The sequence below is a fragment of the Tympanuchus pallidicinctus genome, unplaced genomic scaffold (assembly GCF_026119805.1).
Source record: "Tympanuchus pallidicinctus isolate F22 unplaced genomic scaffold, pur_lepc_1.0 scaffold15, whole genome shotgun sequence".
Taxonomy (NCBI): Eukaryota; Metazoa; Chordata; class Aves; order Galliformes; family Phasianidae; genus Tympanuchus; species Tympanuchus pallidicinctus.
The window spans coordinates 16,957,105-16,984,087 of record NW_026294669.1 but is presented as its reverse complement, the minus strand read 5'-3'; the positions used below and the strand labels follow the sequence as shown (position 1 = coordinate 16,984,087).

At 34.9% G+C, this 26,983-nt stretch overlaps 1 protein-coding gene across 3 annotated transcripts in view; it reads left to right on the top strand.

The window, feature by feature from the left end:
* The window catches only part of GRB14 (growth factor receptor bound protein 14), a 67,439-nt gene extending 42,394 nt beyond the window's left edge, over positions 1-25,045 (top strand). The window contains exons 1-12 of one of the 3 annotated variants that reach the window (XM_052674483.1): positions 345-468; positions 1,949-2,070; positions 3,922-3,996; positions 10,532-10,669; positions 11,758-11,868; positions 12,063-12,158; positions 12,669-12,749; positions 14,388-14,504; positions 14,604-14,661; positions 14,751-14,838; positions 17,849-17,942; positions 21,107-25,045. In XM_052674483.1, coding sequence (XP_052530443.1) covers positions 1,978-2,070; positions 3,922-3,996; positions 10,532-10,669; positions 11,758-11,868; positions 12,063-12,158; positions 12,669-12,749; positions 14,388-14,504; positions 14,604-14,661; positions 14,751-14,838; positions 17,849-17,942; positions 21,107-21,253 — 1,098 coding nt within the window. In that variant the 5' untranslated portion in view covers positions 345-468; positions 1,949-1,977 and the 3' untranslated portion in view covers positions 21,254-25,045. Of the gene's footprint in view, positions 1-344; positions 469-521; positions 850-1,948; positions 2,071-3,921; positions 3,997-10,531; positions 10,670-11,757; positions 11,869-12,062; positions 12,159-12,668; positions 12,750-14,387; positions 14,505-14,603; positions 14,662-14,750; positions 14,839-17,848; positions 17,943-21,106 lie in introns of those variants that run through there. The other 2 variants (XM_052674484.1, XM_052674485.1) reach the window with 2 other exon arrangements.
* Positions 25,046-26,983: the final 1,938 nt, after the last annotated feature.

Here is a 26,983-nt window from a genome sequence, read left to right as displayed (position 1 = left end):
ATGTAAGGTCTTCAATTCTTTAGCGTCTCTTCCCCCTTGCAATTGAAGAACGTGTTTTGGAATAGAACAGCCTGTCCAAACTTTTAAAATACTCTGCTTAATTTCGGTATTTTGGGAGGGGAATTTTTGTGTTTTGTGAATTGCTGCATGATTTATTTGCTTCGTTTGATCTTTTTACAAAATGTAAGTTTCGTATAGGATTTTTAAACTCCATCTTTATGGGCTTAAAGAATGAGTTAAATTCAGTGGAAGTTTAACTTTTTTTCTGTTTGCTATGTAAATCAAATGTGTACTTTGTCTTCTGCTAGTAGTGTGCTTCATACTTTCATACTGAGGTAAAATTTACCTTTATGAGCATATTATCTCTAAACCTCCTGAAGAAACTTACAGATTTGCAGGCTACAGCAGGCTGCTACTTACCAGGCTCCTGAGTGAGGAAGCAGGAAGCAGTGACTGATGAAGGAGAAGGCAAGAGAAGATAGTAAAAGGATGCTGTAATTCAAAGAGACTTCGTTGTGTTTTGTTTTGTTGGTTTTTTTTTAATTAATTTTTGATATTTCAAATTTGAGGTTTGATTGTTTTTTTTTAAGGTTGCACATGCTGCATTTAATGAAAGTCAAACTCTTTTTGACTTTTTTGTTTAGCCTTTATTATTATGTTAATTTCATGTTATGCCAATTATGCTTAAAAACAAACAAACAACCAACAGCACAGTTTGCCTCCTACCCTAAGTTTTCTTTCACAATTTTTAGAAAGTTTGGAGCAACAGAGATCAGAATTCACTTAAAGTGTATCATAAATCTCTTATGATAATGAAATGAAGTCTGGGAAATGTGATCAGAAAATTGCGTGAGTTGCATGATTTTTATAATATATTTTAATTGCCTTTTCCCTTTGAATGTGTGATCAGAATTGGTTGTCAAAACTCCATAATTGGCAGGAAGGACTACGTTTTGTTCCTAGATCTACACTATGAGCAGTCTTATTGCATTACTCAGAGTATGCAGCCCTTAAACTTGCCCAGCACATCTACGGGAAAGTTCTTAGGCTGTGTCTTCCCTTAAATGCCTACGATACTGCTTTACAATTGAAAAATTCCATCAAGAATATGTGCTGCAGGAGCAGTCTAAAATAGTGAGAATACTGATTCTGACCTCCTATGCTTCTCCAATATGCTCATCAAGTACAAATAACTGAATTGTCTTTTCTTCCATTCCCTTTTATCTTCTGCTAAACCAAACTGCACATTTTAGGACTCACTTTGTAGACTTTAGATGTCTGTTTTGTTTTCCTTTTAGTTTTTCATGGCTTTTACCCTTTGCTTCTTGAATGCTAGTGCTACACCTGCTAAAGTTCTTAAAGTATCCTTGTTTTGTGCAAAAGCATTAAAATGTTGAAATGCCCTGTGTGCATCTGCAGTTTTAGAAATGCTTCAAAACATTGCATGGTCCAAGGAAGAAGGCATTTTTTCCATGTTATGCACAGTTTTCAACTTATGAATGCTGCATTAGAGGAAGGTGTCAGAAAGACATTTTTAATGCCCCCGGCAGGGTGGACAGAGATGAGTTGTTGAGATGATCCACTTCCTGCTGCCCTGGACAGCATGTGGCAGGAGCTGCTTGGGTTCTGTTGCATGGAACACGTGGATTGGTTAGCATAATGGTACTGACCCCATGTAAAAGAGCAACAAACCAATACAAACAAACAAGAAAAACAACCCCAATGTGAACTACCTCAAACGTTGAAGCTGGGCCCAATTCAGTGGGAGTGGAACAATAACTTGGTGTAACATGGACCTAATTAATGGACTGTGTTCAGATTACTTGTTTAATGTTTTGTAACATACGTTGTTTTAATTATCTGACCTCTGTGTTTTGATGTTGTGCTGTTGTGCTCTTAGGTGCAGATTATGTGCTGGATTAATATCTTTTTTTTTTTTTTTAAATAGAAAGAGCTATAGAAGACCATGAATTAGTGATGGAAGTCCAGTCAAGCTGGGGGATGGAAGAGGAAAGCAAATTTTATTTTAGAAAAAATTATGTCAAATATGAATTTTTTAAAAATCCCGTGGTAAGTCATCACATCTTGTATGTGAAGTGATTACTTGATGTTGCTGCAAAATCGCAGTTTCTGTTATGCACAGGTAGACTGTAAAGCTGTTAGTGTAATGTGAATCTAAAGGAGTGATATGGAAGATGTATAAAAAGCATAAGAATATATTGCGGTGTATGTAGCTGTTGGCCAGTAACATTATTGCAATTGTAAAATATGATTTATTTTTTTGAGGGAGGTGCGAAGCAGAGACATGGACTTGCTTGAGATTTGCAGACAGACCTATGACAAAGTGAGAATTTTTTGAAGTTTCCATCATGTGGCAACAAAATATAAAGTATAACATGAAGCAAAACAAGGAGGGGCATCTGTTGAAAAGATTATTTTATTTTTAAAGCAGAAATTGAACGTTATGGCCCAGCACCGCCCAATGGCAGCTTTTCTGAGCTGCTGCTAAATGGCAGCTGACACAAAAGGCCACGAGCAGCCATAACCTATTAGGAGTAAGTGAAAGTGAAGTGAAAGTTAGCGTTTGTTAGGAATGGAAAGGGAGCAGAGACAACTTGTAACTCAAAGATGTGGCAAAGGTTAATACTGTTGATTCATTCCTTGCTTGATGGCAAAGGCCGTGGAAGCAGTTCTGGCATAGAAGGAGAAACTCACCATCTGGTTACTCATATGCACAGTATATTTGTATCACTCCTAATGTTACCTCTTGCACAACCAGCTTGTTTCAGATGTCAAAGGGAGAAATAGCGAACAAGAATGAGAAGCTAAAAGGTGAAAAGTTGAAGGGAAGCTAAATTATGTAACTGAAAAGATAAATGTTGATGTGGCAAAATGTAGAAGAGATTTGAGGGCATTTTCTTGTTCCATGAGTGTTTCTCTAGACAAGTCATGTATTTCCATGTCAAACAGATACCAGTGTACTAGTGAAAAATTTTAAGCTTGAGTTAGTGTACAGTTAGAGAAGCTTTCAAAGAGTAAATATGTGTGTACCAGTGAACAGAACCTGCTGTGAAGCATGGCAAGCATGCAGCTGTGAATACGTCCAGCAGCTGTGCCTAATGGAAGCCTTTACTATTCACGTTGAGTTGTTCTGAGTGTACCTAGTGTAGCATTTCTTAGAAATGAGTTAATGTGAGTTAACCCTAGCAGTTGTTCAACTTTATTAAAAGTGAAAATCAGTGAACATTGGGAGGTCAAGGGAGTGTTAGCCTCAAAACCGTCCAAGAAAACTCTACTAGTAATGGTCAGTCTCTTCAGGTTCGTACCTACATGGTTATATTGAACCTCAGCACCTGTAGGTCTGTGCCATAAATTGCCACTGGTGCTTCCATTGATAATGAAATTGGCAGTTCCTTAAATGTGGAATTTCTAACCTTTCCATATTAGTGTAGTCACATTTCAGTATTGATTCTTATTCATATAATTCCAAATAGATAATTCAAAACAAAACCCAAAAAACATTAAAGGACTTGTTCTCTCTTAGCAGGAGTTATAACGTATTTTACTAAGATTCTAGTATAATAAAAATAATAGAAAACAGTGTTTTCTAGTATGTTGGTGTGTGTATCACTACTTTGTAGCATATTGAAGCCCCTGGTGAGTCTTACTTGTCAACAGCAGTAGAAGTTACTACTAGAAGAACACTGAAGGCTAGGTACTGCAATATGACTTGTACTGCTGTGTGAAACCCTCTTGTTTTTTCTCATATTTCTAAGTTACTCAGCAAATAAACATAGGCTGTCACAAATTTAGGAAGGATACTAAAGTAAGCTTTTTTTTTTTTTTTTTCATCCATAAGAGAAACAAAGTTTAATACTGATTTTTTTTATAAAACTTTGATACAAATTATTGTCATTGCAGAGCTTTTTTCCTGATCATATGATATCTTTTTCAAGTGAGACCAATGCAGCTGTAAAACACTCTGGGATATTACAGGTATGTAACCTTTAGAGGAGATGAACCATTATATTTTGGAATTCACAGTTGTCTATATTGGGTGAGCATATCTCTTTGTCACTGTAAGATCTGTTGGTAGCTTTTGTGTAACTCAAAACATAGTTAATGACTTATTTTCCTTATGAAATATGGAGTATATGTTCCAGACAGTTATTATATGACTATACTTGAGAATTGGCACCTTCTTTCAGAATCAGATAGCACAAAAATGGCTAAAATGCATTAAAGAAAAATGGTTAGTACCTATGTTGAGTTTTTCAGGTTAAACAGTTTTCTTGAAAGATTATAGTGCTGAAATAATTATCACGTACAGCAGCACAACACTAGAATACTGAGGAATTGGCAGTATGACACAAATGGATACAAAAAAGAGTTAAATGGTTGAACTTAATGAGTAGAAAATTTAGACTGACTAGTATGATTTGTTAGCTTGAAGGCTACTGTAACCTTACAAAAAAAAATGGTAGGTCACTCAGTGTTAGTCATCTTTTAAGTGGACACAAGATTTTAATTTACAGTGGGAATAATTTCACAGAATGACCATATCAGGGATCATCATCTTACTTCTGAAAGAGGGGAAAAATGAGTAATAAAGGTGGAAACATACACATCACTCTTGTTTGCTTGTCACTAGGAAATTTAATTAATAGAAGAACTTTCACTGGTCTTAAGACAACAACCCTGTGTGTGAGTTTTGGGGATAAAGAATGATTGGAAAGGCAACATAAGAAGAGATATTTTAAGGTAGAACTAAAAGTAATATGGAAATAGATATTTTTGTGCATCTATACAATACATTCTACCAGTAAATGAAAAACATTAAAGAACTAAATTTCAAGGCATTCTTCTATACTAAGTAGTTATCTCCTTATATATATGTTTGTTAAGATGTATCTATTTGCTAGCATTCTCTTATTTATGTATTAATGTATGCATGTATGTATTTAATACAAAATATTTTGTATTTATATATATATTATATATACTAATATATAAAAAGAGAATGCTAACAAATACCCAAATGTAGTTTAAAGAGTTCCACATAAAATGTAATTGATGCATACTGTTACATAAATCATGTTTATGAACTTAAATACAAATTTTATAACATCAGAAGATGCTGCTTATCTGATAAAAAATCGATTCACTTTTTCTGTTTACACAGCAAAAGGATGATGTAGTGTAAGGCAAGTATTTAATTTAGTCATCGAATCTTGTCCCCTTTATTGTGAGAATTTTTATTTCATTTCTTTTGCTTGCAAACAACCTCATATTTGAATATTTTAAGATGAAGCTGTTTGCCATTTATACCCTTGCACAGAACCTCTTTCAGCCCTCAGCACAGAACATATGTGATACATGGAAAATGTGCAAGGCTTGTGGATCAGATTGAGAATTGTTCTGAATACATATAGTTATATCCAATTTTGTTAAGTTTGACAAATTTCTTGTGATGCATTATCTGTTGCTATTTTATGTTGTATTGCGTGTTTAATTGCATTTGGCCTAACAAAACTTAGTAGACATAAATACTCAGATTTGTAGCTGCCATGCTTGTTTCAGCAGAGCTCTTCAGTTGATAGTTTACAGTGGGTTGCTATTTCCTTGGAAACTTTCGTTAAGACAAGTTAATGGTCCTGCATTATTATTTGTGATGTGCTTGGTCAGGTATCAAGAGAGACATTAATCTTAACAAATCAATGCTTACAAATGATTAAAAAATCACTTCTGATACTTTTATAGCTTTTTGTGGATTGACCTGTAAGCAAGTAAAATGTTTTTCAAGTATGATTTTCTTGACTTTCGTTGAAAGCAAAAGTGCACGTATTTTTGTCTCATGACTTTAAATCAGAATATCTAAATGGCATCAAAAAAAAAAAAGAAAGCAAAATGTCTACCTGCCTCCTCTCTATTTAGCATGTGCTAAATAAGATCATTAGTTCGGAAGTATGCCAAATATCTATGTGTAACAAGGCGGGGTTTTAATCTTGACTATAAAGATCTTTAGCCTTAAAAAGTAAAGAAGTATGTGATTATATTGCTTAGTGTGTGACCGTTCCATATGCATGTGTCTAGTTGTAGTTGCTTTGGGTTCTTTGGAATACATATTAAGTTATTTTTGCAAGTAGGATGCCTTAAAATAAAAATCAGAGCAATATGTAGATGTTAATCAGAGACTTCACTGACAATGGAATATTCTGTTATTTTTATGTGTTGAGATTTTTTTGTTTTGTGTGAGAATTAGTAATTCTCGTAAGTGGGCAATAAATTCATTCACTTGGTTTAATTAGATGTGAAACTTGTTGCATGTAATTTTAAATAGGACTTGTGGCTTGTTTAAAATGTGGTCTGCTTCTTGGAGCAGCTCTTGGATGTGCATTGAGATATACATTAGATCCTTTCAGATTCTTATTCAAGACAGAATTCCTAATGAATAGACAGCAGAACATAGATAGTGTTGACAGGACTGAGTTCTTCATTCTTAGCTGAAATTCTAACCTCACTGAAGTAAATAAATTTCTTCTGAAATTATTTTATGGGACCAAAATGATACATTTCTTTTGAGAGTAAAATTTCTCCAATTTTGTACTTTCAAATATCTTCAATTTTTACCATTTTTTTCGCCATGCAGGATGTCAGTCGCATTTAAATGCAGTGATGACACAACTTCATTATGGAAGGTTGTAGTTACTGGGGCATTTGTGGCTTTTCTTCTACTTTTACTTTAAGAATAGACCTATTCCTTCCTTCTTGATTGTTGAATACATGTGATTGTTATTCAAGTTCTGTAGTTAGACTTGAAGTTCGGAGTTCAAGACTCATATTGACCAATTTCATTACTTCTTTCTAATAGCTTTTTGTGCATAATGTAAGTACATTAGAGAGTTATTGTAGATAGCAGCTGTCCAAGCCATCTTCCAGGGCAATGAAAAAAAAAACTTTCACATGGTGTAGAATATATTAGAGAAAGTAGCATGTATGTTTCCTGAACAAATGTAAAACGTGAATGTTACGTATGGAAAAATTAAAGACAGAACAGAATTACAAAAGCAAATGCTCAGAATTTTGCGAAAGTTAGAATTACCAATACGGTCTTCCCCTTTTGCCCTTTCCTCTTATTCTTTCTCTATTTCCATCTCATTCTCCATATTCTTAGTTGTTTCCTTGTCTTCATGGGTTTAAGATCCAAGCTTTTTTTTTTTTAAGCCCTTTGCTGCAGCATGTCCCTCTTTTCCTGATCATTTTTTTTCTGACTCTGGTACAGTTTTCATACTGGAAGACCTCTGCAATGAATTACAGTCTTTTATCAGTTTCCAGACATATTCTAATCTGCACATTCCCTTTCGCCATCTTCCACGCTGTGCTTTGCTGGCCTTTCTCCCAGTCTAAACCCCTCAGAATGACTGAAGTTTAAAGGAGGCAATAATGCACGTCAGTATCAGTTCCTTACTTAGCGACCCTCACATTTATTAGCATGCTCAGAGGAAAATCCTGTGCCTTCCCAATAGCCTTGGACTAGGTCATGGACAACAGTCATTGCATTTTTGAAGAAATCAGTCATCAAATTAAATCACAATTCACAGAGCCTTAGGAAAATAACAGCTGCTCTGTTTAACTCTCAAAATTGTGTGTATCTGCTTGAGAAGCACAGACTTCTGTAAATATTGTTCTCTTCCCCCAGTGCAGCCATTCTTCCATTGACAAAGTTGAAGGCATTATTATTCAGTGTCCGAAAGCAGACAAACAGGCTGTGTCATTAAGAATGCAGCTTTTGATCTTTATTCTGTTCAAGTAACATCTAGTATTTTTTGCATTTTTTTGCTACTGCATTCGTTTAAGATAGTGGAATGTTTTTCCTGTTCCACTGGTTTTTGTTCTTTTTGCTTTCTTTTTTCTTTATTTTGTTTTGTTTGTTATTCAGGTTGGTTTTAAGTTTGTTGGTCGTAGAGCAAATCAAATAATAATCCAATCCTTGATGCTATCATATATTAGTATCTGAAAGACATGGTGACATTTGACACACCCCACACATCACACTATATATTTCACTGCATGAGAGTCCGGGCACAAACTTATTTCAGCGTGTTGTGTAACCAGTAATACTTGCCTGCAACATAACATCATTTAACTCTCCTAACAACTTCTACCTACATGAAAGACTTCCCAGATTTTTGGCCTATTTTGATTTTCTTTTTTCTGCATAAACAGCAATCTATTTCTCTCATAATAGACTTTAATCTTGTATGTGCTTCCATTAAAAAAATCAAAAGACTTTGATTTCTACTGTGTTTATTTTTACATATTTATCAAATATATTCAGTTCTCACTCTGAAATAAATTTTCCGCTCATTTCTTGTTACAGTTAATGGCATTTTCTGTCTCAGTTTTCAACTGTCTTAGAAAGAAAGATGGATATAGAATTGCCTTTTTCCTAGCAATATTGCTACCTTTGATAGCACTGATAGCACGGGTACAGAAGTGAATGTTGAAGCTGAGATTTGTATTATTCCTGCACTCTGGCCTGCTGCATAAGAAATGTGTTTTCCGTGATGGTGCTTCTGTTTGGAAGCTTTTATGACCGGAACTGTGGGGAAGATGCTCATGCAGACTGAGAGCAAAGCACTCATTTTCTCTTCTGCAATGATACTACAACCTAAAGAGATGCTCTTTTGATTTTATATATATTGACCATCTTAGAATATCCTAAATTTTCAGTTTGAATTTTGTTATGGAGTTAAAGGCTGTTCTGAAAAACTATTTTGTATTCACAATCATTGAATTTGTTAATACATGGCAAATGGGGAAATTGGGAAAATTAACAGATTGGAGCACTGAGAAGGACCTACTTGTCAGTATGGATGAAATAGCTTAAACTATATTTGTACATGGCTATGTGACAGCAGCACATGTAGATGGATGTACCTAGTCTTGTAATTTACTATTCATACAAATTGTGGTGAAACTCTCATAATGCATTCTCAGTTGTGGGCTAGATATTCTGGGTGCTCCCCTGTCACATGCAACCTGCCCTTATTACTGCATTCATAACAGCTGAATTTAATCATTTTGGGGTGTTGTACATGTTGTACTGACATGCATCTACTGCAAGGTAGGAAAACAATAAAAATGAAAGTAGCTTTGTTTATTTGATTTGGATGCCATTATTCAGTGGTGAAAAACTTGGTGTACTTCCAAAATCACATTTGCTTCATAATTTTGCTGCAGTTTGGTGCCAGCCAGGCTCTTGCCTGGAAATCTGTTGCTTCGTGTCATCAGCTTAGATTTTCTGGAGGTGGCAGCAGATAGGAGGAGCTCACAACAAGGAAAGCTGCAGATGTCAGCAGGAAAGCCCCTTGTCCTTGAAACCTAGATATTGTTTATGTTACTACAGGCCAGCTTGGGTCAAAATTCCTTGAAGAGAGTAGTAATAACATGAATTCCTTTGCATACATAGAATTTGAAAAGTTCTAGGTTAGTATGTTTGGGTGTGAGTCATAATTTTGGTTAGTTTTAATGGTTAAAGAGGAACAGAATTGAATATGTTAAATGGAATTAGAATACAGTTAACGCTGTTGACAAGTTTAGTAAGTGCTTTTGCAGATTGAATAGAATTCTATGCTTGGTCTTCACAATGTGACACCTGCATTGCTCTCTGACAGTGTCTGGCTAAAATGGCTAAGCAGAAGTCAGTGAATGTCTTGAGCAGAGACAGTGCATGAATTAGCTGCTCTTGGTGAATCAATTAACTTCTGTCTATCCATATCATTCTGACTTTCCAAGGAGGGTGCAAACCTGTGGTTTTGGAGGCAAAAGGGCTGATCCCCCTGAGACTTTAAACCCTTCCTATCTTGTTCCTGATGCAGATTTTTTCAGCCAAAAAGTCTCCTCCACATGACCTTGAATGCAGTAAATACCTGGTATGGCTCTTGGTACAACTAAAGCACCCACTTCAGCATCACACATGTTCCAGAGACTTCATGTTTCCTCCTCTTTTGAAAACTCACAACAACTGAGCTCACAACTCACTACTGTATCCTCCCAATGTGTGTGGATTTGTGATATAGATATTTTGTTTGCTGAATTAATTCTAATTTACATCAGTTCCATTTTCTGGTCTGTAACAGGCAGGGGAGGGTGAGGAGAGCTGTCATATTTTTTCCTTCTGTTGGTAGCATTGATTTGCAGTTTTATAAAAATAGGGTCTGAGATATGGGATCAGAACTTCTTACACTAGTTTTGCTGCTGAAGTTAACATATTGTGTAACTAATGTTCTCATTTCAAACCATATGTTCCATATAAATATGTAGTTTGCCTTTCATACCTTGGAATTATGTAACAGTCTTTATGTCTTAAATGAGAGGTACACTTAATGAGGTTAGATCCAATAACTGAATTACTATGGTGTAATAGTGGCTTCAGTGATATATTCCTCTTAGTCTTGCCTGAATATGTTAATGAAATAGCAAGAAGACTTCAGATAAAAAGAAATGCATGCCTGATATTTTCTTTCAGATGTTCCTAAGCTCCAGCACATATCCTGAGATTCATGGCTATTTACATGCAAAAGAGCAGGGAAAAAAATCATGGAAAAAATTATACTTTGTTTTGAGAAGATCTGGCCTTTATTTTTCCACTAAAGGTACATCTAAGGTAAGGCAAGGAAAAAAACAACAGAGGGAAGAACTCTCAATTTAGAGCACATCTGTATATATTTGTCATTTAATGCAGTATTTATTCAAATTTAAATTTTAACTTAATGTGATTAAAAAGGAAATCATATTTTATCTGTTGTAATTTGAAACAGAGATTGAGATACAGAATGGGAAAAGCTTTGTATCAGGAAAACATAGGGTTTTTGTTTTTTTTTTCTATTAAATTTATTTTGTTCTGGTAACATTTTTCCAATCAGTGAAATCGTTTTATAATAGTTAAAATTCTGGACTGTAAGTAGATGCTCTGAAAGCTGAACACAATACTTCAATGTGTAAATTAAACTAAAAACTATATTTGGAAGGATTTTAAGGGAAGATTTTTAGAGTCGTCAAATTTTTTATCATTGTTCAGTTTTCATTTGCTAGTTCAAACTTTTGATGGCAGAAATTAAGCCTGATTATGTCAAATAGGATGAGGGACACTTCTAGTACAGACCACTTAAAGCACATGCTTTTCACCGTTCTGAATTTTCTGTGTTATCCACCAGAGAGTATTAATTGAGCTACTTTTGCATCCCTCAACAATGTCTTTTTTTGGTTTTCTTTTTTTGTTTTTTTTTGTGTTTTTTTTTTTGCTTGACTTAATTACACTTATCTTGGATGATGGAGGTAACAGCTACAACTAATACTGAATGGTAATTATTACAGTGTGCTGTTTTTTCAAATTCTGAAAGTAGATTTTATTTTGGTGCTTGAAATGAATACTGTTCTCAAAATTTCCAACTTCTACTCTTACTGTGACTTGAATCTAGTAGATGTTTTCCCAGAAATCTAATAACTTTTACACTTTGTGTTTTCTTTCTCTCTGGAAGAATGAACTTTCTGATTAGTTTAAGGTATTTGTTCTCTGCATTAGGAAGTGAATTTTGAGTTGCGTCTTTCTAGATTTCATGAGACAGTGTCACGTTAAAACTGAGATATAAGTCCTTATTTTGGAACAAGATAACTACTGTACTATTCTGAGTTTCTTACCTGGAGAGGTTAGATGAAAATAGTCTAACTGTATTACATTGCTCTTCTTTATAGGAGCCAAGGCATCTGCAGTTTTTCTGTGAATTCAGCAATAGTGATATATACATGTCTTTGACAGGCAAAAAGATTTCTGGAGCACCAACAAGCTATGGATTCTGCTTTAAGGTACAAGCTTATCATTCTGATACATATTAAAGCAAGCCACAGTTTTTCGGTAAGCTTAAGTTTCTTTAAGGCTTTTGAAAACAATGTTCAGCTGTCTATTATAAAATAGGAGAATTAGTGGCTTTTATTTCAACAGGTATTATCTTCAAGATATGCATTAATGCTAAAAAAAAAAATGTGCTGTGGCCTTCTAGCCTAACAAATCAGGAGGAACCAGAGACCTGAAACAACTCTGTGCGGATGATGAACAAAGTAGGACCTGCTGGATGACAGCAATAAGGTTGTTTAAGGTAACTTTTCTGTGTGGAGTTAACTTCTTTCTTAAGTTTACTATGTGAAATTTTGATACTGTGAAGTAGAGAAATAACAATTATAGGTTCCTATGCAATAGCAATATCAATTTTGTACAACAGAAACTGAACTTTCAACAGACAGATAAAATTACTGGAATCACTGAAAGGAGGGAATGATATTGCTTGTTAACCTGGCTGTATTTAAAGACACTGTTGGTAATGGCAGACAAAACCAGAAGAATACATGAGATGTTTTTAAAATGTGTTTGTTGTGGAAAAAATAGGCACAGGTCAATTGGTGTATTAAATAAGCAGAATTTCATGTAGAATGTACATTTAGAAAAACTAAAGCAAAAACAGTGTTGTGTTTTTCGTTATCTTAACAGCATTTGTGCCTATTTTATAATGATAAAAAATCATGGAATCATAGCATTGCCTTTTACGTCTGGAAGAAAGTTTACTCAGTTTATGGTTCAAAATGCTAACCATATTGTTTTCTGTTTTTAGTATGGGATGCAGCTGTATCAGAATTACACACAACCCTATCAGGGTAGAAGTGGCTGCAGCCCTTTGAGTATGACACCTATGGTATGTCCCACAGTAGCTCCATGAGTAAATACATTGTTTCTGTAATCATGCTATTTTCAAGTGACTGTTGTCAGTTATACTAGTGACCTGATCCTGCAAATTTTAAATGTGTTTTGAGTGTGTGAAATCTTTAGGGTAGATGAGAGAGCTAATTAATTAATTTACTTATTTCATACAAGTTGGACAGTTCAGATGAGTTAGCAGGCTTTTCTCTTTTGTAGAATATTCAGTATTTGGGGAGTTTATTTGCTTATTATCACTGTCGAAGAGGATTTTAAAAAAGTAGCAGAACTGTAAATGCATTAAAAATGAATAAAGTGTTTAAGGTTACACATACTGTAAACGATGAATAAGGAAGCTTTAGAAACTTTTTCAGTATGTGGTAATACTTCTGTCTTTTTTTTTTTTTTTTTTTTTTCCCCCAAGTGGTTATTTATTTAAATAGGATTTAATCTGATGTAATACTGCCTGGAGCTCAGAGGAGTACCATAATTTGGCAAAACTGGATTTTGGAGGAATAGTAGTCTGTAGGCTGGTGATCTGTCTGTCTCCCCAGCCAGATAATTTGGGATTGGATTGTCCTTTTAAAACCTTGTCTTACTTATCCCAGCCACTTCATTTATTTATTTATTTATTTATTTATTTATTTATTTATTTATTTATTTATTTTTGAGTGATGTGTAGCACTTTATGCTTTTTATTGCTTAAATTGTGTAAAAATTGCTTGTTGCCAGGGTCCATTATGACAGTTTTGTTGGTGGATTTTTTTTTGTTTGTTTTTGAAGCTTTTAACGTAGTTCTTGCTGTTGAAACAGCTAAGATGTATATTTGCCTTTATGGGGATTCACAAAAATACTGTTTTCTAATACTGCTGATAAGCATGGCTTCAAAATTACACTTAGTATACTGACTGTATTTATACTGTCTGTTACAAAAAGCTAGTGATAGCCAGCTGCTACTTTCATAATGGGTCTGGAAGCCATTACTGATTGGTCTCCTCTTGCACAGCCACATGCAATATAGCTCATGTAGATTTTAAAACCAAATATATAAACAGGAGCAAGCATGGTACAATTTTTATACTTGACTATAATTTGTGAATTAAAGAGAAAATTTGATAAACTCAAGAATTAAGTGATCAAGCTGATGGACATATTTCATAAAGAAAGTATTTTCAGATTTCACAGTCCTCATTAATTTGTACCCATGCCAGCAGCAAGAAGTTCCCTTTTCTCTCCCACAGTCAGACACTCTGTTATTTTGCCCTGTTATTTTACTTTTGCTGAGTTCCTTGTGTGTATTTGACAACTTAATAATAGTTTCTTAACATGCGTAAGTAGAATTTATGTTAAAAGTATGTATTCATGTGTAAGTAGAATTTATGTATAAAAGTATGAATGAATACAGTACTGCAAATAAGATGGTTTGCCCTGCCAGACTGTGAAATCTAGTTTTGTGGCAGCGTATAGAGGTGTACCTGGAGTATAATGAGTTCTGCTGTTGTGGGAAACATTGCAGATACTTGAAACGCTGTTTATAAAACACAACACTTACTCAGAAGCTCTGTCTTAAAACATGCATCATTAATTAAAATAATAAAATAGGGAAACAAACTAGATCTGTTTTTCTCTTTTGCAGAGAAGTATTTCTGAAAATTCTTTAGTTGCAATGGATTTCTCAGGACACAGAAGCAGAATTATAGAAAATCCAACAGAAGCACTTTCAGTTGCAGTTGAAGAAGGATTAGCCTGGCGGGTATAAACATCTTTGTTTTAATCAGAATACTGTTTCTGATTTTAATTTATTTTTTTAACAAGAAGGTATTGAAATCATTTTTAATTCTCTCTCACACAGAGAAGAGGGTGCCTACGACTGAACTCACATTGTAGTCCTATTGCCATGTCTAACATGGGTATGTGTGAATTATTTCATTATAGAAAAAATGCAGCAGTTGTTTCAATAAAGGCAACATATATTTTAAAAATATCTTTATTCCTACAGCTATTCACAGATCTCAGTCATGGTTTCATCACAAAATCTCTAGAGATGAAGCTCAGAGACTTATTTTACAGCATGGGCTTGTAGATGGGTAAGCTAATTCTTTAAATAACTCTTCTGAGACATATTTCTAGCCAACAATTCTACTTTTTATTGTAGGAGGGAGATGGAGGAAGAAAGATTTTGCACTTACCTAATAGAAATAAAAATTCTTTTATATAGGGCTATCTGGGGATCAGTTGGTTTCTATTTTATGTCTTTTGGAAGCATTAAAGTGGTGATCTAACACTTCAGTTCTGTCACTGACAGATTACTTGTGTTCTCTCAGAGCCAAGCATCTGAGCTGTGTATTTGCACAATATTCTCTGTGACCTATCAACTTTGGCACTGGTGTCTTTTGTATCTCTTATTAGTGATGAAAGAGTGAAGGAAACTCAGAAAACTGCCTAACGTTATTCCAAAATGAACTATGTAGGGATACCCATTGGGTAGAGATCCTGCTATTCCTTAATGGTAAATAATAAATATTAGGGTAGGGCTAATCACTTCTATTTTTCTCTCATTTAAATATTCATTCAGAGAAAAATGACAGAATATATATTTCATTATTAAATCCTGATATTTTTCATTTCTGTATTTTTATTCCTACTCCTGTGTACATTTTGCACTCCCGTGTGAAATCGGGTCTCATTCATTCAGTGAGTGAATGAAACATTCTTGGAGCTATTTGCAGATAAGCCCTGTGATTTTGGTGAGAGTGATAATCCTGAGTGCTCTGCTTAGAACTGATTATAACATAGTGGTGTGAGCAGTCGTAACCTGGCGTACGTACTCATGAACTACAATGAAGACATAAATGCGCTGCAGTGTATGCTGGAAAAAAGTATTCAAGTTGAACCTTTTAAGGTGCTTAAAAGATAAAACTGATTCCAAGCAGAGATCTCCTATGTATGTGACATATACCATATATACCAACAAATAGACTGTTTATGTGGCTAAGAGAAGGTGAAAGGACTATTGTAGAAAGGAATAAAGATTTCAGTATTTGAAATAAATAAATGACAGTTACAGACTGCAAAAATCATATTCCTTTATAGCCCACCTTAATTCTTTTGGACCTACTCTTCAAATGTAGAAGAAACATTCCTTAAGGCGTTTATTTAGCAGCATTGCAGATTTTGAACTTTACCCCTTTACATTTAAAGTCTTTTCAGTGATAAGTGGTTGACAGGATTGCAAACTGATCAGCCCTCAATAGATGAGTGGGATAATAGCGTTTCCAAAAGGCCCACGACAAAATGCAATTGGTCATTCAGAAAATTCCTTTTGTATTTTTGAGAATGTTTTTGGAGTCATCCAGCACATTTTAAAAACTCCAACCAATATTTTTAAGCTTATGTGAACTACGGCCCTTTCTTCATAATAAAGTGATCTTATTAAAAGTTTCTTCAACTAAAATAGGTTAGTTTTTGTAGAGTTAGGAAAGAGTGAAGACCTTTTTATGTGAAGGGGAAAAATGTTGCACATCTTTTCTATTCCAGCAAACAAAATGACAGCAAAAATCCTAATCCACCTGCATTTTTTTATACATTTCGTGATTACTTTGCATAGTGTTTGATGTGAATCATGGTATTTTAATATAGAGAACTCAATTTGGATATTCAGAAAATGGCACATGCTTATCATTATTTTTTTTTTTTTCTGAATTAAAAACAAAGCCAATTCTTAGTGACAAACACATGGAAGATTGAAATTATGCTTTGTAAAAATAACTAAGTAAATAAAATTGATGTCCTGGAAAGGGGTGAAAAGCCACTAGATGGTGAGAAAGAGCTTATTAGGAGAGCCTGAAAATATTGAGAAATATTAATCGTTATCTTACCTTTGTATGGTGGGTTGGCAGTTATCCCTCCTTCATAACTGAATTAGTATCAACATTCTGAATTAGTCTGAATTTGATAGAAATGTTAATCATTATGAACTCAAAATTTCTTAATTTCATATATTTTCTTACCTTTGTTGTAAAAACAGAAGTCATAAAATATTTAGAATTTAAATAGTAGTACTCAGAAATTTGGATACAAGTTGTTATCCTGTGAAAGTGTACTGAAAGTTTTTGCTGTCTGCTTTTTTCTTCTGAAATCCCTTCTTTTCATACAGTTGTGCTCCCATTTCTGATACATGGTTGGGAAAAAGTGGGTGGCTAGCTCTCACTTGTTTGACATCTGCAGGTCTACATTGCCTGTTTCTTTTGCCTCCTGAAAAATGAGAATGGTTGCTCCTGTGACTGTCCCTTCATTTCTCTTCTTTGGTATATTTGTTAGCTATATTCAATCCAGACCTGCATAGTACAGGCAGTTCAAACTCTTTGCTACAAAGCTGTGAACCCAGGTATTTCCCTCTGCCCACCAAACTGTCCATCTCTGCTGGTAGTGCAAACTCTACAGTCCAGTGAGATTATATTCATCCTTTATCTGCACCAGATTACTCTACAAGGTTATGGCAAAGCTATGTATACAATCTGTCTGAAATCAAATAACTAGTTGCACTGACACTGTTGGCCATTGAGAGTGTTGTGATTTCAACAACGGTGCTATAAAATAGACTGTGAATTGGGAATTTTGACAGTGTACAGATATGAGTGTGCATTTATGAGTATGGGTAAGGTGAAAATCATTTTAGTAAGTCTTGCATTACCTTTTCCATAGACTTCCTGTTGAATAGTAACCTTTCAAATTTTCCTTTTAAAGTTTGAGATTTAGGTAACTGTCAGAGTCCAAGGAAAAATTTAATTCAAAGCACTTTGAGGGTGTTTTTCTGTCTGCAGAGTTGCACTGTAATTCTATGCAGTGTAAAAACAAATGCCTGCAGTGTCATTCATGCATATTATTCATGCACATAATACTCAAGGTGAAAAAGAATTTAAGAAAAAGTATTTTCAGTGACACTTTTTCAAAGGAATACTGATTAAAAGCATTTTTGTAATTAAGATTATTTCTGCTTCTCACAGTGTTTACTGTTTCAAAACTACTACAGTTTTAGAGGATGTTTAACAAAGCTTCAGAGTAATCTTAATCTGAAAATTTTCAAATCTTTTTTAGGGTGTTCTTGGTACGTGATAGCCAAAGTAATCCCAGAACATTTGTACTGTCATTGAGTCATGGATTAAAAATAAAGCATTTTCAAATTGTACCAGTAAGTAAAATTTTCAGTTTCCATTTACCATTATAAACCAATACAATCAAATAATTGTGCTACGTTTTTTTCCCCTCCATTTTGCTGCTTTAAAGTAGATATTGAATATACTAAACATAACAGCTGTATCACCTGAATCATAAATATTCTAGAGTTGAAAATTTATGGCCTTTGCAGTTGATTTGTTATAAATCATGACTATTATTATATAATCCTACATTTTGGTTTGCCTAATAAATATCTTAGAAAAATGCACAAATCTATTTGAGCTGTATTAGAAGCAACTGTGATTGCATGAAGACTGTATTTTAATAAAGATCATAATGACTTTTCTTCTCAGTCATTCATTTAGGTAGATTCCTTTGGCCTATATGTGTATTGCTGCCTCATCTGTCTAAACATTTGATTATTACGAAAATTTTTTTTCTAATCTCCTCTTTTCATGATTCATGTTATTGTAGTATAATTATGTCCATGTACTCTTAGGTAGGACAATTTTAACAAAAAATGTTGCTTACTTAGTCCAATTACTTACAGGTAACCTGAAATTTCTTCAGTTAAAGTCATATTTCCATCAGTTTTCACTGAGGATATCCAATTCTGTCTGAATGGACAGTCTTCCCCATCCTTTCCACTTCATCCCACTTCATCTTGAGGAGGTTTATAATGGAGGTTTCTTTTTTTTTTTTCTTTTTTTTTTTTTTCAGACTGCGTCTGTTAGGATGAGAAGCCTTTTAACATTATCTATTTTAGCCACAGATGCTTGGCATAATTGAGAATACTTGCAGCTTTTCTTCTATCTTGGCAAGAGCCTTTCTTCCAGACCAAATAATATTCTAGCTTACACATTTCCTCCTACTAAACTAAACTAATTTCTGGAAGATTCTGCTTTTTCTCAGTGGAAATCGGTGTAGTGTTTTGTGTTGTGGGATTGTTTGTTTTTTTTTTCTCCTGATCTGGTGATCAAATATGATCATTCAGAAAATTTCTGTATGCCTTACCTAGGGATTGTACCTGATATCCACCTCCTCCCCCAAAAAAAAGAAATCCTGTAAAATAAGACTGAAGCATTATTTGAAAGAGAAAAGAAGGGAATCAGTATCTGGTAAAATATAGTTGATTGGGATTTTTGTTGTGTTAATTACAAATAGTGCAGGAACCCTTCCTCCAAAGGTGATATCTATATCCTGGTTCCTGTGTGAGCATCAGCATATACTCAGTGATCAGAATCCTAGGTTTAAGGTCTCTGTTTCTATTGACTGTGATTGCTTCTACTATTTACTTTAGGATAACTGTTGTGTGGTTTAAAAACCCTTCTGAACTCTGTACAAATACTGTATGACACTACTTCATTGAGATGTCATTTAACTCTTAAGTTCAAGATACCACTTTTTCTTATCAGGAAACAGATATTCTTTTCTCGAAGAGCAGATGTGGCTGGAAGCTACCACAAACAGCAGTCTCTAAATGTATTTTTTTTCTTAGATTTTAGCTTAATTAAGACTAAAGTTATCCTGGAAAGGACGTATATCCCGTGAGTTCAAGTTTTCCCTACATTAACATCTACATCATATTGACATTAGTAATGTGCAACAAGTATTGCAGGAGGGTGGCAGGGAATTGATTGTAAATAGTTCAAAATGAATTTTTTGGGGAAATGTTTGGAATCGAATACTGTGAAAATTAGAGTATTTGATATCTTCAATGTATTCCTCAGTCCTAATACTCCAAGATGATAGAAATTCATTTCAGTTTAGTTTAACCTGAAATGAGCTATTCTGTAGTCCATGTTGAGGAAGACTTGTATCTATTTCCAGGAGTGTCCTTTTCTAATAAATACTCTCTCATTGCAGTCTTCCTAGCTTGCAGAAAATGTTAGGTTCCTGGGCAACATAAATTCAGTATGAACTTTTATTTTGAAAAAATACTGATTGCTTTCTTCAGAGATGTAGAAATTAACGTTAGGTTTGGGGTGTAATTTGGAGGAGGGAAAAAAAGCCTAAAAATGACATCCTGGACAACACACATCTGAAATGTCAACTTTTCCTTGTCTTCAGTGTGTTGGCAGAAAAATACCACGATAAGGGAAGTTCAGTGTATGATAATCCATTTTATGGTTTTGCCTGGAACACAGGAATTTATATATATGCGCACAGTCATAATTTCTTAACTAGCAGAGTTGGAATTAAATTGATCAAAGTTTGAGAATAGAGAAATTGCAAACTACTTCCAGATTTGGTAGAAAGGAGTAGAATAATCAGGAATCGCAAAACAGCTCAACAGCTGCTTCAAGTGAGAAAACTTAGTTGCAGGTAAGAGATAAGTACGTTTTCTCCCACTGTTCTCAAGTAGGATAGTTGCATCTTTCTGTAGCACAGCAAATATTGCTCTACACTAGCCATAGTTCAGAAAGCTCTGTTCATTACTCTCTTAATCTTCTAAAATATTTTAAAATTTTTTAAAAATCTTCTTTATTCCCTTCCTTATTTACATTAATGCTAATTAGTCACTATCACACTGAAGCTTCTTGATATTAGATGTATCAGCTTATGAGGAAACATTAAGAAAATGTATCACAGAATCACAGAATGGCCAGGGTTGGAAGGGACCTCAAGGATCATGAATCTCCAACCCTCCCCTCACAGGCAGGACTGCCAACCTCCACAATTATATTTATATTTATACATTCAGCAGTGCAATGCAAATTTTGCGAGAGCTAATGTTCAGTTAGCTGGTATAGGGAAATACAGATTTTAAACGTTGAAGATTTTGAATGTCAATAGGATTCTTTCTGAATGGAGATAAGGTTGAAAAGTATTAGGAAGTTGAAACTTGGTTTGTTGTGAAAACTGTATGTATATTAATTCTATCACTCCAAAGCAAAGGCATAAAATAATATTATCAATTCAAAGCGAGTATTCTGATGCTTATTAAACTATTCTTTGCTTTTAGGCGTGGATCTATCTTAGAAGAAAAGTTAAAGAATACATTATTTTTGTTGCTCTTGATCTTTTTGTCAGTGATCTCTTTCATTTTTCCTTCTTTCCATAGCTGTAAAATAATGAATTGGTCTACAAGAAGACTTCTCAAACAAGTACTTTAATCATGAAGAAATACCATATCAAAAGAGGATTTGATTCCATTTTGTTTTTCCATTTTTACAGTTGGAAGATGATGGGAAGCTGTTCTATACCCTTGATGATGGTCATACCAGATTTACAGATCTCATCCAGCTAGTGGAATTCTACCAACTTAATAAAGGAGTGCTACCTTGCAAGTTAAAACACTATTGTGCGCGAATTCCTCTTTAACCAAAGCATCTGTTGCTTCATCAAAGGAAAGGGAAGATACCAGAATACTTTTTCTCCTCAAGGCAGTTTGTGTAGTCAGAAGGGTAAAAATGTTACATTTAAAGGTTCAAAGTTTTAGCTACCAAAAAGTGTAAAGTACATTCAGTATAGATAAGAACTTTGTGATTGTCAAAGCAAAATAACTCCACGGTTTTAAAATATATATATTATTTCCTATGTAATTCTTTAGTGTTGTCTCGGACTTTTTTTCTTTTTTCCCAATGTAAAAGTTGTGTTTTTTTTTTTTTGTTTTTTTTTTGTTTTTGTTTGTTTGTTTTTTTGTTTTTTTTTTAATTATATTGTGTACCTTCTACCGAAATATAACTGAAGAGAAGTTCTTTGTTCTTAGGGGTTTTTTTTGTCTTTTCAAATGTTTCTTATAGTTTCTATTCATCACATAGAAAAAGAAAATTTACTGTGGTAAGGATAAGCTGAACTGCACATTTTACTTGTAAATAAAATGAGTAAATATTTTGCATTATATTTTTGAATTCTACTTTGAGGATTATCATTCAAAAAGCAAAAATCATTAAAATTACTTATAACTGGTTGGCTGTATTCAATTGTGCTATTATTTAAAAATTATTTTTGTCCAACCTAATGACTAGATTGACACCTTTATGCAAAGATGGAGCATTTTTTCCTTGGTAGTGACGTGTATAAATATGCATAAAGAGGTACACCTACAGTCTCTAACACATATACCCCTGTTAATTACTGTGGCTTGTTTTAGAGCTGAGAAGGGAATCAACTTCATTGGCCCTTAAAATGAACAAATAAAGGTGAATACAATTTTTTTTCTTTTTGCTGAAAAACTGTCAAGAATGTATTTGCAGTTGGTTCCTTGCTTATTTATTATTTATCACGAAATTACACATTTCAATGTAGCTACAAGTCAACCAATCTTGCCAGGTGTTCCAATTATAAAGATCTGTTAAGGTGGAGTGAAATTTTGAACCATAGCAGTAGAAATATTTTTAGTATCTGTATTTTGAAAAAGATGCAATACTTCTGCATCCTTGCACAAAGGCTTAAGTGGAGTGGAGCTTGAATTGAAAGATGTTCCCCTGTCCTGATGCTTTGTTATCCTATAGGTTTGATCTCATTATGAGGGTCCAAGACGTGGCCCTGAAGTAAAGCCTGTAATGGAAAGTAGTGCTTAGAGGTGGACCATCATGCTGAATCCTGGCCCTGTGCCCATTCCTGCTTTTGTTCTCCTATTGTCAGGCACGCCAGGTATTCTGCTGTAGGAGTTAGTGGGGAGGGAAAGTGAAGGAGGCCTGGCCGAGGGACAGAGCAGATGGACACAAGATACAGTAGTGCCAGTGCACATCAGCTGGTAGGGTTGTGTAAATGGTTGCATTAGAATATGATAGCTACAGTCTATGGTTTAGTTACTGTGTGCCTGTGGAAGGCAATCATAATAACATAATGCTGTGATACTTAATTTACTGACTTGATCCACACATCACTGACCTTTTCCTCTGATATGCAAATAGAGTTTTTAAAGCTCATTAAAAAAGCAACTCTTCATAATGTGTACCAAAGATGCAACATATGTGGTGTCTGAGCTCATTACATTAGAAATGCCTTGTAAAACTCTTCACAGACTAATAAATTTAACTCTTAAACCTTGAATATAATTTCAAATTGTAATTACAAAAATGTAGTTATAATTAAAACCTTTTCAGATTTATTTTAGCAACGGGATTTCTTCTGAGGCCTTGTATTCTTTCAGAAATTGGCATAGAATAAAGAGAATTGTTGCATTCCCATTTTTCTTATTATCTGACAAATGAAATGTGTTCTGTGGTCTGTCTGGACACGTGAAAGCTTTGCCATCATTTCCATTTGTATTTTCGTATTTGCCTGTACAACTGGTAGAGAAGTTAACCACTCAGTAAGTATGTATCTTTTCACCTTTAGAAAAGTGAATGTGAGGACTATTGAGAGACATCAACCATCAAGAATCCTTGCCTGCTTTCTTCTGTTTTCATGAGTGAAAAAAAACAAGACAAGTCAACACTTAAAATGCAGTATTGCTTAACAAGCATGGGTTTTGGACATTTGAAAGAGTTTTTAGCTGGCAAATATTCAAAGCACTGTTATCCTATAAAGTGTTGCCTCCTGCATTCTGGCAGGGCTTTTAATTAAAGTCTAAACTGAAATCTTGCTAAGAATAATATAAAACCTTTTTTTTTTTTTTTTTTTTTTTTTTTTTCACTAAAAAAAAATCTGCATACATTTTCTGAAATGTGTGGTTGTTTATGACTATACTGAAATAGTAAAACTAATGAAATCTAGGTTGGTGTATAAATGAGTTAACAGGCTACCTCTACGTTTCAGTATTACTGGTGAAAGCAGCATGGAAGAAGTAGTCTTATTGAAAAAGCAACAAACAAAAAAAAACCCACACTGAGATCCTGCAGTACTTGAAAACGTGCTAAATGGTACAGGTGGTTGATGTATGACTTACAAGATCTTTGCTAGCAAGCACTATTTTCTTGTCAGAAAAATGGCAAGTTTTTTATTATATCACTCAGTATATGTTTGACCATAAAGTTCTTTGAGGGTGTGGGCAACGCTGTTGAAATAGAATTTCAGTGTGGTACTGTGGCTTCTAATTAGAAAGAGTACACACTTCTTTGGTGCCCACCTTCACAAAGAAAATTGGCTAATCAGGAGTTGTTAACAGCAGGGTGAAATCAGTACTATTTTGGGCAGACTGGTCTGTCTGTCTCCACCAGCTAACTTCTCTGTAAGTATGGGAATTTTATGTCTACCTCCCAAAGGATTTAAAGACCTTTAAAAAAAAATATATATATATATATATATATATATATAATTGCAATTGATATTGTTTGGAAAGTTTTATTTTAATATACAAGAAAGATATATGTTTTTGTCTTTACTCTGGGGAGGTCAAAGTCTACAGGCTTAAACTAATTAGAGAAAAATCAATGTCAAACTAGGTTTGAAGCATCATGTTTGAAAAAACACTTCATAATTTCTTCAGATTTCAAAATTTAGACTTCTGCGTGTGTCTGTGTAGAGCAGTGCCAGGAGGGGAGCGGCTTGCCTTGCAGAAGTACCAGAAACAGTGTAACTGCATGCACATCTTTCTGTGTGGGGTAATTAGCCCTGCAGCGGTGCGTTCTGGAAGATGTGAGCTAGTTCAGATTGCTCTAAAGCATGGCATTGTATTTGTTGGCATGCCCTTTGTGCTTTAGCTTCCAATCTTAAAATCTTTTTGGCTCAAAGGAGATTAAAAGTTAATTCACTGGTGTTTCCTAATGTATATACACATACAGGCAGAATTAAGGTTCCATGGGCAGCATTAAATGACATTTTTAAACTTCTGAATGTTTTTACTTAACAATCTTATTAAGTCACTTAATGACTTTTTAGACATATAACAAGCCTTCAGTTCATCAAACCAAACGTTTTGAAAGAGAGCTTTAACCCGTTAAATAAAAGAGGATTACATATGTAACTAACTACAAGTGGGGCCTTTCAAGGACAATTGAATTTCTGTCAAATGTTGTCTGTTACATCCTGGTTACGGAATTGTAGTTTTTTGTGTTTCCCTGGGGGTAGAATTTCTCTGCAGTGTATGTGGGCTTGGAGCATCTTAATTTTAATGCACAAATCAGGTTATTTTAAAGGAATAAACTTTTTTTTTTTTTTTTTTGCTATGTTGTTTTTTAAGGTTAGTTGTCTTCATCTAAATAAAAGCCATTCCTTAATGCTTAACTGTTCATACACATAGCTTGCGAATCAGTTTACCATTTGTCACTAAGAAATCTCACATATTGCTTTATTTTAGAAGAATAAAAGCAGCATATAATTCACATATATTTTTCCTTGGTTAATAAAATAATATTTTATGACTGTTATGATATTTGAAACTGCTATTCTTTACCACAGTAGTGCATTTTGCTTCCAATTTCAATTTTGTAGCTGTAGATTTCACTGAAATCCTCAAATATGGGATATGCCCGATTACTTGAGCATACTTACAAGCTTTCAGAGGTTTAACACTTATGGTCTATGCATAATCAATGTGTATGATAGTGCAATTAATGTTAACTGTAATGAAGAGCATGAATATTTAAAACTTAATGAATCTGACTTTACACTGTGCTTTACAGCCCCATTCACACACGTGAACAGTGTTGACTGTTGGCCTCTGGATGTCAGCAGTGTATCACAAAATTCCAGTCATCAGCCACTGTTTTCCTGCTGCCTCCCAGAAATATCTGTGACTTGTGGTCTCTGCACACCTCCAGAACACCCAGTGCTTTTTCCTCTTATAAATTATTCACTTTCTCTGTACCAATTAGTTCTACCAGTTGCTAGGTTTGTTATCAAGTTAAGCTCCAAGACAAGAACCTGAACTCAATGAGTGATTAAAAATTTATTAGCAGAGATGATTAAATATGCAGATAGTCTGTGAAGCTTGTTCTTGAAACCATTACCTTTTTAATACTAATGATTTGTATAATTAATTTTAAAAAAGCCTGAAAGTCTTTTAGGACATAAAAGGAAAGAGATTAAACGCAGAGGAGGCAGTGAACCTGGGTATTAAAACAGCTCATTCACACGTATAGGCAATAAAGTGATTTCCTTACAGGGATAGTTTGTGCTTTTTTCCCCCTCTGCTAAGTTGATTATTTTATTAATCTTTCAAGCATTTTGGGAAAATTCGATCCACTAATGAGCTGCATTTTCAAAACAGAATTTTGTGACTAACACTGATAATAATCACCATTCCTCTATGCTTTAGAGTTAAAAAATGCAGTTTCTGTACCCAAATGGAGCTCCCACTGCATTTAGGCATATGCTCAATTTAGGCATGTGTGTGGCACTGGAGTTGCCATGGGAACCGCTCAGGTGCTCAGGTGAGGCCCAAGGTGTGGGAGCACAGGGCACAGAAGCAGCAAGCTGATGGGCAGCAGCATGAGGCAAAGTTAGCCAGAGAGGGCTGTGAGACGAGGCTGTTACAGCTGTGCTCAGGGCACATTTTGCACGTTAGGAACATTTTGCACGTTAGGCACATTTGGGGTGGGTAGCAGGAGGGTCCTTCTGGAGCCCGTGTGAGGGAGATGTGGCCAACAGGCTGGCTAGACTAGTGCTGGAGGACATGTTGGCTCCCCTCCTGTGGTGAAAATAAAATCAATCACTTTATTTCCCATTAAGGGAGTAACTAGAGAAGTGAGGTGGTGGCCCTCGGGGACTGTTTTTTTCTTTCCTGAGGGAAAAGAGTCCCAGTAGCACAGCAGCTGTGGTGAGGGAGCTGTGGTGGATTTGCCCAGCTGTGGGCTTTGAGGGAGCCCCATGGCGGGAGCCAGACAGTGCTGCTGGCTTTGTGAGGCCTGCCAGCATGTGCTAGTCTGTGGTCACATGCAATATATTAGATTGTAGTAACCTTGTGAGACAGGATGGAATGTGACAAGACCTCTCTGCAGGCCAGGGCTGTGAGCTGTGGCCCTTGTGGACTGCTACCTGTGTGATAGGTAAGAGCAGCCCTGTGGGCCCTTAGTCCCATTCCTAGGGGAGCAAGTGGAGCTCTTGGCTAGGGGGAGGGAGCACTGAAGCTGCTGGTGGCCTAATGTTTTTCTCCCTCTTTCCTTTCAGCTCTGCTTATTCACTGACCAGCACAGCCCCACTGAAGAGTGTGTCTGAGGGATG